We start from the raw sequence: 12981 nt of genomic DNA, 5'->3' as shown, positions 1-12981 counted from the left end.
CTGTGCTTTGATTTCTAAAAGGAGACTTCCTGCTGAAAAAGCCTTCGAGGTTCAGCTGCATACGTACCTGTAAAGGTAGTGCTGCATCTTCTCACAAATTCTAACAGGTGGATGGAAAAGCTGATATTTAAAGCAGAAACACATTTAACATTCAGAACTTAGAGTTTGTTGGTGGTTTGGAACACATTGAAAGCATTATAGCTCCATCATATTCAGCAATATCATCACCACAGACACTGTTAGACTCTTGATTTCGCTCATTTGCCTTCTCATGAATCCGTCCCTACACAATGTTACAACAAATGTCTGCTTGGAGAATAATTACAATCTTAATTTGGTTTCCTGTTAATGAACTTCCACACGCGACCGTTTCCCCTCCGACAGCGCAGAGAACGTGTAAAGCAGCAGCAAAGACACGGTACACAAGTGAAGTTAATGCATCTTTATTTCATGCCGCTACATTTCATAAGAAAGGACAAACTCAGTAGATTTTCATTCCCTGTTCATAATAAAGCATCAACCCTCTAGTGTTTCCATCTCTCGTATATCTCCATATAGTTTTATCTTTCAAAATATAATGAATTATCTACTCTTATGTACAAAGTTTCTCTACCATGTTCCATGTTCTGAAATTTATTCATCACATTAAAATGTTAAGTGAATTGAATACATTAACGCTATTTAGATTAGATACATGTACAATTTGGTTTGTAATCTGGATACACTGCAAGCACTGGGAATATCTGAGATATTTGCTCAGCAACTTTTTACAGTTTAAATACCAAGACCACAGAGACTACTCAAAAACAAAAACAAGGTTGCAATGTTGCTATTCAAAATATTAATATTTTCCCCAATTTTTTTTTGTTTTTATTAATTTTACAGAGCTTGGCTTTTAATAGTAAATATAACTCACGACACAGTAGTCAAATGGAAGCGATGAGGATCGAATGAGCAGCTATTTTCATCTTCATACCTTCAAACCAGCAGCTGTAGGTGTGATACAAATACTGAAGTTTTAGAAAAAAAAAAAACAACAACTGAAGACTTCTGCAGAAAGCTGTATGTCCACAATGTCGACACGGTGACTTTGAGAGTTGTTTCAACGCAGCTGGATGTGCACTGTGTTGCAGGGATGTACCGTTGGAGGTGGTGAGGAGCGAGGAGCAGTCAAGGACCAGGACTTGGCATGAAAGCGATGGCATGAACACAGCAATCTGAGGATCCTCTGTGCTCCATCAGTACGCTTCTTAGTTAATGCCAATGTATGTGAGGGGTTAAGGTTGGACAGGAACTTCTGCAAAGTGGAGAGAGTGAGAAGTAAGTTTAAAAAATGTTGAAATAATCATTAAATTATGCATAAAATTTGACTTTAAGGTAAACATTTTGCAGCATGCGTGGATACTGTGTGCAGTCTATTTCTAAATGAGCGACATCTTTAGGAGGAGCCCATTTTAATCACAGGTCACTGCAGGGATTACTTCATGTGTCTCATTATCTCGCTCATCCTCAGCAGTCCCAAAGGGTCCAAACCGTGTCGTCTCAGTTTGTGTTCGCTCATGTTATGGCCAGATGTTGTTGCTTGGCAACGCCGGATGGCCAGATATGATTTGCTGCATGAGGGTTAAATTGAATTGGCAGGGGTCTGCCTCATCTGGACCCCATTACTCCGTATCAACAAAGTGGTGCCGCTCACCTCTTTTCACTCCGGAGCTGCTTAGAACAGACCGCAATCTTTAAGGTTCTCTTTTATGATGATGTCTGTCACAGCGTTGAACACAATCTCGACGTTCTTTGTGTCTGTGGCACAGGTCAAGTGGGAGTAGATTTCTTTCACACCCTTCTTCATGTTCAGGTCCAAGAACTGTGTCTTGATGTAGTTGCTGGCGTCATCGTACGTGTTGGGGCCTAAAAGAGATTGAGAATGAGAAGATTGGAGCAAATTCATGGGAGACTTCTAATTTTAAAAAAAATAAAAGACAGATTTTACACTTGTCTGTCTGTGATATAAGTGGATTATTGTTTTAAAATAGCATCACATAGTTTAATTGAGGGAATACTGACACTGTCTGCATTGTTACACTCATGATTTCTGACTTTGTTCATTGAATCTGAGCAGTTCGGGTCACAAGTCTTTGTTTCTGTTGTGCTATGTACCTCTTAGTCTGGTTTCAGATTCATCTAAACCTGAACATGCTCTGCTGGGATGTGGGATCTACTCTCCACAAATGCTCGACAGGTTTTGGCCTTCTGCTTGATTCTACTGCAGCAGCAAACATACTGTGCAGCAGGTTTAACTCTGAAGCTTTAAAACACCTTTTCTTACCATCGTAATCTGGGAAGCAGATACTCAGATGGACTTTCTTGATCTTCTCTTCGAAGAGATCCTTCTTGTTGAGGAAAAGCACGATGGAGGTCAGTGCAAAGAATCTGTGGTTGCAGATACTGTTGAATAGATGGAGGGACTCGTGCATGCGGTTCTGAAAACAAACGCTGAGAGTTACTCACTGCCGAGTTTTTGATTTTGAATGTGTCACCATCAGATTGTTGGAGTCTCAACTCACCACTTCGTCGTCCTCTACCAGCACCATGTCGTATGCGCTGAGGGCTCCGCAGAAGATGATGCAGGTCACACCCTCGAAACAATGGATCCACTTCTTTCTCTCTGACCTCTGGCCGCCCACGTCGAACATCCTGTTCACCACAGAGAGCCAGAGACAATGTCAGTAGGAGCTCAGATTACAACAGTGCTGTGAGGTTTATTCACTTCCTCTGTCACTCACCTGAAGTGCAACTCTTTGCAGGAGAACTGTTCTTCAATGATACCAGTTGTTTTGACTCGAGATCGCAGCACATCCTGCTCAGTGGGGAGATAGTCTGGCTTGCAGATTCGGTCCATTTCTCCGAGGTAGCTGGTGATGTCAGAACAAACAGCAACACAGTTAGCCCCCACATATGAAACCGTCTTCAGTTTAACATGCAAACCCACTAAAACTGGTGCAGGAGAAGCCGTGGACTCACTATCCAGCAGAGTCGTTGAGCTGGTACTCAGCAGCTCTCTCGAAGCCGGCCTGCACACCAGAGTCCTTCCACAGCTTCTTGATGACATCGGCCAGCTCAGTGGGCATCGTGCCTTCTTCAATGGAGTCCGACAAGTTCTGCAGCTTCTGTGCATCCTCCTGTGGTTTCATGGCCACAAGAACAAAGATCCATTAGCTCTGACACAGCACTATTTATAGTATGGGTTTAAGTCAGTGACAATGAACTGAGCGAGTTAATCGAGTCTGGTGCTCGTCTTTTGAGTGCAATTTGAGACCTGTGCAGAGGGTGCGCCAAAATCAATGCCAAGCATCTCCATGCCTCTGATGATAGCCAGAGCAGACTGCAGGATGTTGCCGTAGATGATCGCTCTAAACTCCAATTGCTCCTCTTTCGTGTAACCACCTTGATGCAGAATCCTGTGTAAAGTAGAACAGAGGAGGGGAAACAGTTTAAGTTCAGGAAAAAGCGCTGGCAAACTTTTCAAACATTAATTCTTTGCTCTACTGAGCTGGTGGATAATTTGAATAACCACGTTTTGTTCAGGAGTTCCTACAGTGTGGATGTGTAGCTGATCTAGTGCTCACAGTGCCACCCTGTGGAGGCTTTCTGACCTCACTCTGCTCTCCCTGCCAGAGTTTAACTAACTGCACAAAACAAGTGCTGACACATCGGTAAGCGGATGTTTGCCCTGTTGACCTTTTGTAAAGAGCTTCGCTGCAAGTCAAACAGACAGAGATGGTGGAGCTTTGGCCCAAAGGCTGCAGGCCTGACCAATGAGATTAAAAAAACTTAACGGCGCACTGCTTGCTGCTGACACACAAACTGTTTCCATCGCCTGTTTTAATACTTACTTCATTTGCTTTACAATGGTGCTCTTCCCTGACTCACCAGCACCTGGAAGAGAAGGCAGACGTTAGTGCTAAAACTGCAACTTCTGGGATTTTCTCTCCTCTTAGCAAACACATACTTTAGGTCATAAACAGCTAAAGAATGTACTTTGATGGTGCAGTTACTTTAAAGGAGCAGTTTGGCCAAATAGAAAGTAGGAATTTCCTTTGACCCAGATTTGTGTTTGTCCATGTGGACATTTTGGATCTGCTTTCATTACAAAGGGAAAAGTCATTCACAATTGGTCTGGGCAGCTAGAAGACTCAAAGACTCATATCTGACATGGCTGCCCAACGCTGTAATCAGTCTCTAAACACGTCGATGTGAACTGAAGTATGAGCTGAGGGGTGGTTTGGTGGTCTTGGCCAAATTAAACTATGATACATGCAAGTAAAGATGTAAAATTAAGTCATAAACATGAAAACACACAGAAGGACTATTGCATTTGCAGGGCAGAAGATCAAACTGACAAAGCATAAACACTAAATAAACAGTAAATAAAACTGCAGTTGAAGGTTGGTTAGAAGCTGCACAGCCAGACAACGTTGAGTTGTGCGTATCAGTTGAGTGGACAGACTGTAACGTCTGAATCTGTGTCTGTTAATAAGCCCATTGCAGCTGCTCTGTGGTGATCATAACTTCTGGTTTTCAGTTTCATGTGGAACTAAACAAGCCGAAGGCACCATTTACAGGAACATAAGCTCCTTAGAACATGAACACATAGCTCTTAGATGTTTTTCGTGTTAAGCCATAAAAACACTTCTTTGATGAGTCTTCAGTAATTTTTGGTTCACTTTGGACGTCATAACAAACAGATAGAGGCCCCTGTGTGTTTTCAGAACAAACTGACACTGTGTGAATGGACTAAGCAGACTGGACACCAGCAGTATGTCTGACCATTGTACATGCATGCATAATGTGTGTTGGGCATATATGCACAGTTCAGGCGACAGAATTGGATGCAGTGGCTGAAGAAAAGCCTGTGTGGGGAGATCAGGCTCTCTGCAGCGCTGTAAGCTAACTCTGGCCAGAAGGAGTTTATCGCATCACAGAGTCACCAAAGCTGACTGTCCTGCTCTCACTGCAGCCACATTAAGCTCCATCCACAGACTTACTGCTTCAAGCCTTCGCTCATGTGGGCTCATCCTGCCCTCACAGGGCGGGAGCATTGGCTTTCTCCCACTGGCAGTCATTAGTAAGTCAATAACAAGCTTGTTTTGCTAATTTATGACGAGATAGTGCAGAACAGTGACAGTATTAAGACTGAACAGATTTAATGAGGACTGTCTTTATCCCTTCTCTGAGTCATTATTTCACCTCATGCTCGCTTACAAATGTGACTTTAGGCCTTGCAGTGATGTGCAGAAGATATTACAGACACATAAAGGAAGAAATGCAAATTTATGAAAGTGTTTTGAAGGAAAATTATGCAGATTTTGCAGACAAAAGCTTTTTCCCCCATTTGTAATATGCAAACTGTAGAGAAATATTCCTTAAACCGTCTCAATTAATGCACTCTGACAGCATTTAAGGTCTGTATTTTTGTTGTTCTTGGGAGTTGATTTCATTTCATAGAGCTTTAAATGAGAAAAAGATGGATTATTACAGTTTTAAAGTCCCCTGTAAGAAACAACTTTCAGGCTTCTTTGGTTTATTTTCTCGAAGGAGGAGACGTCTTTGCAAATTTTGTTTTCATGTAGTATTCAGTAAGTGCTGAGGTTTATAGCAGCGTCTAAAACATCACCAGTGTTCATTTCACTGATTAGTGCACCTGCACCTGCAGAGCTTTCTGTCTCTTTTCACAATGTCCCTCAGAGCCCACAAGATGGCTCTCTTCTTGTTTTTCACTGATTCTGTTCTGACTGTCTTATGTGACACAGAAGGCTGCAGGAGAAGCTTCTCCTCTGTCCAGCTAATGAACATAGACTTTTATCACTCGTGTAACAGCACTGGTGTCATACAAGCAAAGTTTTACATCAAATCAGCATTAATCGAGCATTTTTATGTACATATATTTTTATTTTTTTGAACATTTTTCTGTGTTTTACTTTGTCTTTTTGGTATTCATCACAGTCACAGTGCATGATACTGTGAAATACACGTTCTAACGTTATAACTAACAAAACACATTTTATAAATTATGTGCGAGTGGAGGGTCAACAAAGACCTCAGCAAGTGGATCTGCGTTAAACCAGTTAGCTAATCGGATTGACATATCACTGCTGGGCTGTGATTCATTTAGACCACAGGCTGTGATCTTTTAAGCACCAACGTCCTTCCATTAGAATTGAAAAGTCATTTCTTAATGTTATTCAAGATGTTATGTTATTAGGTGCGTTTTACCATCGCTTCACGCTTGTTCAAATTCAGCATGTCCGTTAAATATGTAGAAACTGTCGATGGTGTTTACATGTGTGCAGTCACTGAGCAATTTCTGCAAATTCTCGAGAAAAACTCCACATAAAGGTAAAAACATATTCTCCAGGTGAACAAGCTCAGCTCTGTGCAGCATTGACTCCGTGCACAAGGAGTGAACATGTAAATATTTTGCAAAAGTTTAGTTTTTACTGTATTTTCTAGTCATGGAAGTTATTATTTTCAGTGCTCTACATTTTAAATCTGTCTTTTAAGTTTTTGCAAATTCTTTCTCTTCTTTTTGAGCTTCATTTAAGTGAAGTGGAGTAAATGCTCAACCTGCTCTCTCATCTGTCTTATTTCTCTCTGCAGTTTAACTCTGAGTAACGCATAAGCTTCAGCAGTCTTCATCACTTTTTAATAAACTAATATTAGGTTTTTATCCAGAAACAAATTGTCTGCACGGCCTGTAAATCCACTGAGCATACTGCATCCTCCATCTAAGACAGCAGTAAACAGATTTGCGGAGCAGTTTAATGCCACCTCAGATGGCTCGTATCCAAGATTGAATTAAATACACAGAAAACCAGACAACAAACTCAGAGCAAGACACCTGTCTTTACCTACTGGTTACAGGTGTTTTCATTTTTACATTTCTGGTCATGAATCGTAAGAAAATAAGTTTAATTAAGTTTATCTTGAACCAGTTGTTAACTTTTCAAGCATCGTTAAAACAAACAAACTGAGACATTTCCCTAAAACACTGTTTTCCACCTGTGCATTTTTACTATTCACTCGTTCCTGTTGACTCTCAGCTCACTGTCAGATCAGTGATCTACTCTGCAGACCAGAACCTCCACAGAAACTTTGTTCTGTCAGAAATAAGAAACTTCAAGGTTAGTTTGTGCTGAACATTTTGAAGGTAAAAACCTGTCAGCCTGAGAACTTTCCAGCATCGGCACTCTGAGGCAAAAACTTGGTGCAACAAAACTAATTCTGAGGCCACTTACCAAGCAGTAATAGCTTGACCGTTTTAGACTCCTTATCAGCATCCTCTTGGAGTTGTTTTTCCAACTCCTTTGACTTTTTGTCCTCGGCGCTCGCTCCTGCACCCATGCTTTCTTCCTCCGCAAGCTCAAGATCCTCAAGGATAGAAATTTTGACGGTTCTCTGTGAGTAGCAGCAGAGAATCTGGGTACTGCACTAATCGTGCTGAAAGGCGATTTCCGAGCGGAAGGGGATTGGGAGGGAGGTGCTTGAGCCTTCCTGGCCTTGTTTGATTAGATGGGGACCTCGCAAGGCTCAGATCAATTCAGCAGCTCTGGCCAGCAAGATCCACCCTTTAATTCCTTGTGCTTAAACCCTGACTTAGGAGGTTGCCTCTTCCTGATTGGCCAACCAATCCAATTAGTCTAATGAGAGCAATAGTGAATGATGTAAAGAAAAAGAGAAAATAAACACAGTGACATAGACAGCGAGAGTAATTAATGTCCACTGATTTTATACCTTGAATGAACTGATTTGATTTGGAGTCAATATACAGACTTACAGGGTTCTATGGGTAATATACAATTTAGGGGGAGTGTATACTGATAGAATATACATTTCTCTGACTCTTCAACTGTGAAGCAAACTCAGGGAAGACATTTAAATAAATGTATGGCGTTGGAGTCCATACTGTATTTCCCACCTGTTGGACTCTTGACTTCAGTGTCAGTCACATGGACAAAGCAGGGAGGGAGGCATTAAGGTCCTGTAAACTTCTTAGAGTTAAGATGGTTAAATCCCAGGTGGTGTGGTTCCTGCTAAATAAAGCAACTGTCACTGCGCTGTGCTGTTTAGAGGGGTCTCATAGATAACATGACCTAAATGTTAGTCTAAAGTTGCATAATGCATATCAGTTCCAAGTGGGTTCGAAATACATCGAAACTGTCTGAAAAACACTCATGTTGGAGGAGATGTTTTTGAAGCAGGGCTGAGATGTTGGTGCTGCTGCTGCTGCTGCAGGATTCCACCTGTGAACACGTCAGGGTTGATGGGTGGAGGTCAGTGGGCCTTTTCTTTAGGACGATGACGTTCCTGCCCTGCGTGTTGGAGGGCTTAAACTGAGATACTGTATATGAGGTGACTAATTGAGTCAGAGGGAAAGTTCCTGCTGAATGTTTTAGCCTAAGAAATGCATTACAAGACAACAAATACCTGTGGGTTGGTTCAAGTTTGCTAAGTTCTAAAAAGGGAAAGTGATTTATCATCCTGCAGTTGTAGATTTTTGTATTTATTGCATTAAAGTGTGTTTGGGATTTAAAAAAAAAAAAAAAAAAAAACTCTGGTTACTGCATGTTAAAAATAATTCAAAGCACTTTATTTGAGGAAAGAGCTCCACAGCTGAAAAATGTGCTTGTCATAAATTATCTCATTTCATAAGAAGCTTTAAGAAACTGAAGCACTTAACACAGTATTAACAGCAGTGCTGAAACCTTTTGAAGAGACTCCACTTTAGAGTTTTACTCATCTTGAAGTTGAGCTTCACATGACTTTTTTTATTTCATGTCATAGGATCAGTAGATAATAATAATAATAATAGTAATAACATATGTTTAGTTTCATGTGTGTCACATGTTGCCTGCAAACATTCAGCTCAGCTCCGACCTTGGCAGCTGCATCAGTGCTTGATAAAGACAAATATAAAGGAATTTTACTAATTTTGTTTTGAAAAATTAAAAGTCTTAGCAGGGCAAGATGTGTTCATGTTGTTTCTACAATGAGACAGATAAGGTCAATAGTACATCTATGTCAAGGTAAGTGAAAGCACCGTTACTTTTAAAGCACATTTAAATCAACTGTTAAAGCAACTTTCAATGATGAAATAAAATATCATTGGTGTTATGATTTACTCTAATGAGTTTAAATATTAATATGAAGAGCCTACTGTGTGATTGATGGTGTGGATTTAGTTGAGTAACTATATATGAAGGCTTAAAAAAAACATTGCTTTAACTAAAAATAATGCATATTGAGGCAAAGATTGTACAGTATTATTAATTATAGGGATTAAACTTATTAATTAAAATATAAAGCTAAGCCCCTACAGTATGATTAGTTATGGAGATTAACTTGACAAAGTTTATTATAATGCTAAGACCATACAGTATTTTTTAGATGTGGGGAAAAACCTGACTGATTTCAATATAAAGCTAAGCCCATACAGTTTTAATTATTATAGAGATAAACTGACTAATTTACATATAAGGCGACAACCCAACAGTAGAATTAACTATTAAAATCGTACAGTACTATTAATTGTCGAGAATAATCTGACAAATAAAATATAAAGTTAAGATACTACAGTGGAATTAAATATGAAGATTAGCCTGACAAATTTAAATACAATTCTAAGACCCTACAGTTTTGTTAATTATGGAGATTAACCTGACAAAAAAAGTTCTGGAACCTACAGTATTATTATTTATGGAGATTAATCTGACTAATTTAAAATATAAGACTACAATCCTATAGTATAGAGATTAGCCTGACTAATTTAAATACAATGCTAAGACCCTACAGTTTCATTAAATATTAAGACCCTACAGTACCTTTAATTATAAAGATGTAAATACAGTGATGATGAGACCCTACAATTCTTTTTTTTTTTTTTGAATGTATATTAATTTGACTAATGAATACGTAAGGCTAAGACCCTCCAGTATTTTTGATTTTGGAGATTGCCTTTGTAATTTTTAAATAATTTACAAAAATTCACATAAAAACCCAACAAATCAAAGGATTCCTTGGATCCCCTATAAGCAAGCTTTGCTTTTATAATTATATTTTATGTATATTATTTTGTATTTTGTTAGTTTTAGTTAATATTATTTTTTACACAATGTATGTGTAATTACTAAAAAAATGTAAATAAAATGAGGTATGACACTGAATTTGTCAGCATTTACGTGCTACAAATTTACTTTGAAACCTCCTTTTTTTGTCATTAATATCAACACAGGAGATGAAGTGCTGATGCTGCAGTAGCTCGTCACTGTGTCAATATTCCTCAACACCCTGCTGCCACAACCAGCGCTCTCTGGAGCTTCAACATGTGGAGATGAATTGATTCCACCTGTGGCTTATGTGGTGACAAACATGTTGACACAGAAATGTCTGCTATTCATTACAATAATTACTTTAATTGGTGTCCTCGTTCTTGCAATGGCTTAATGTGTCTTGGTGATCACAGGAAAACACTGCACAGCTGCCAAATGGGGCGATTACAGGTGTGTTTGTTTGCTGTGTTCACCTACAGCAGCAGTTTAATGTGTGTTCATCAGGCTTCAGTGTTGGAGTCATATGAAGCTGCACAGACAGCAGCCCCCACTGCAAGTCCCTTTTTTAATCACATAATATCTCATAAAGATCCGACTACAGCTGCTCAGGCTTAACTAAAAAAACTAATTTCTAGAAAAGCCTTTTCTAAAGTCTGCATGCTTTGCATTTATTTAAAACATCCACTGTGGGTTCTATTGTAGGTTTATGACAAGTTTGGGTCTGTCCTTCAGCCAGCCAGACAGTCAGAGATCCAGTTTAGTGACGTCAGGGTCAAATAGGCTCAGCAGGCAGCTGAAAGGATTGACAGACTGGGAACTCTGTAAAGGAAAAAGTGTGACACGTGAATGATGGTGAAAACAGAAAGAAAGGAGGTTTCACACAGGATCCCACATCCATTCATAAAACATCTCCTTCCTGTCTTAAAAAGTGAAAATATTGTTAAATCCCATGACGGGATAAATACTCCTAACCATGAAAAAAAAAAAAAAAGCTCCAATTGTTACTTATTACTCTCACACACTGTATCCTACAATCAATGCATTAAAAAAAACCAAAAAACCAAAGTGCACTTCCTCTATTATCCTGCCTCGCATCAGAGTCCACTTTTGTCCCTGAAATACTGATTATTGCTCTGGCGTCACTCCTGCACTCCTCATGTAGTACTAATTGCCCGGGGCAGGGCGCTTGTGGTCTAAATCCCCGAACGCTTCCAAGCAGGCTAATCACAGCAGCACATCTAGTCATGGCGGCCAATCCCATTAGGGCTGTGGATGGTGGAGGCCCGGTTTGTGCTCAGTCCCTGCGTCTCTGATCTGTTGACGAGATTACTCGCAGAGCCTCAGATCAACCCGAGAGACAGCGGCTTAACACATCGTCTTTTTTGGCTGATGGGTGTGATGGGGAGCAGAGAAACTGAAAATACGGAGCATATGTTTTTTTTTATTTTATTTTAGCAACCTTATTGTACGTTGCGGTGCAGAATGGATGGAGGAGAATGTGCCTGATCTTAGTGATGCTCTATCGCACAGATCTGTAGATCATTTTTCTCACATAAAGAGTTGATTCTCTTGCTTAAATCAGTAGCTGCTGAGAGCTTTAACTGGAACAAACATGCACAGAAACCACCCGAGTCATTCACCAGATCTCTGTGAAATCAGTTATGTGTTTTAACGCCCTCCAATAATCCTCCCGACAGCAACACACTCAACATGTCGTTTATGCTTAATAGTTACACAGATGAATCTTCTGTGCTTTTCCTGAGTGTAAAATCCTCTGCAGGGTCTCTTTCAGGAGGTTCCCACCCACTGATGAGCTCATGTGGTTTAATCTACAAGCTTTTCTACAAGTCTGCAAAATAAATAGGTGTACTCCCACAGATGACGCACGAGTGTGAGCGCCGGTGACACAGTGCTGCAGAGTTTACACACAGCCGGGTGTAATGCTCACCATTAATACCCACACAGAACATCTTGCAGCTCCATGCAGCTACGTTTAACTCGATAAAAACAGAAGCAATCGCTCTTGTCATGAAGAATGATGCACTCATTTATTTACTCCATTAATTAGTTTTATTGCATTGGCAAATACTTTTACATGAACGTGTGTCCAAGTCATAACACCAGCTGAAACTGTGATTGATTTTTAACACTTTATTTTTTGTTATACATGAATTTCTGAGCTTCAGTTAAAACAAAATTTGAAGGAATATAGAAAAAAGGTTGTTTTTAAGTGTTTTAGCAACACTTTTTGGGGAGGATTTACATTTAATTTTGCATTTAACAGCCAAAAACCTACTTTTCTACCTTATTTATTGAATTTCTACAGTATTTTTTGGGAAGAAATCAGATGAAACACCAAGATGAGAAGAATAAGAGATTACATAAGACACATTTAGTCATACAGTTCAACTACAATCAAACCGCTCTATCTAAATTCATGTCTGGTGAATAATTGCAGGATGCAGATACATACATTACCCAATAATAAATCCAATTTTTCTGCTAACCATCTTGTCAGTGGTGAGATGTATAGTGCAAATGTGTCTTTGCCATATGGAAGGAAGCTGTTTGTGCTGCAGCTGAAGAGGGATTAGCAGGCAGATTAACATTAGAGCATAAGTCATTAAAAGAAGTCGCAGTGCACAAGGTGATTTTATTCACGGATGCATTACATTTATAGACCCCATTTATTTGTTTCTGATACAGCTCCACTGTGGCTGCTCTCAGCTCTCTGCAGCTCTGCATCAGGGAGCTGCATGAAAACTGAAAGGCCCCAATCTGTTCACCCGTTCGCCGTCTCCGTCTGCTCTAAAAATGTCACCAGGGGAGAAAGTGATGTCACATCACACCAAACAAAAGCCCTTCATCTCTTTGG

General features: G+C 39.8%; 1 protein-coding gene across 1 annotated transcript; it reads right to left on the bottom strand.

Moving 5' to 3' along the window:
- Positions 1-816: 816 nt before the first annotated feature.
- Positions 817-7401, bottom strand: gnat2 (guanine nucleotide binding protein (G protein), alpha transducing activity polypeptide 2). The gene is made up of 8 exons (XM_008296016.1): positions 7296-7401; positions 3894-3936; positions 3317-3458; positions 3022-3179; positions 2784-2912; positions 2565-2694; positions 2327-2480; positions 817-1908 (listed from the first exon to the last, which is right to left on the bottom strand). The coding sequence occupies exons 1-8, from the start codon at positions 7399-7401 to the stop codon at positions 1718-1720; spliced, it is 1053 nt and encodes a 350-aa protein (XP_008294238.1). The 3' UTR covers positions 817-1717.
- Positions 7402-12981: the final 5580 nt, after the last annotated feature.

This window comes from Stegastes partitus, unplaced genomic scaffold (genome assembly GCF_000690725.1).
Source record: "Stegastes partitus isolate 25-593 unplaced genomic scaffold, Stegastes_partitus-1.0.2 Scaffold24, whole genome shotgun sequence".
NCBI classification, from domain to species: domain Eukaryota; kingdom Metazoa; phylum Chordata; class Actinopteri; family Pomacentridae; genus Stegastes; species Stegastes partitus.
The sequence above is the reverse complement of the archived record's forward strand: the minus strand, read 5'-3'. Positions and strand labels throughout refer to the sequence as shown.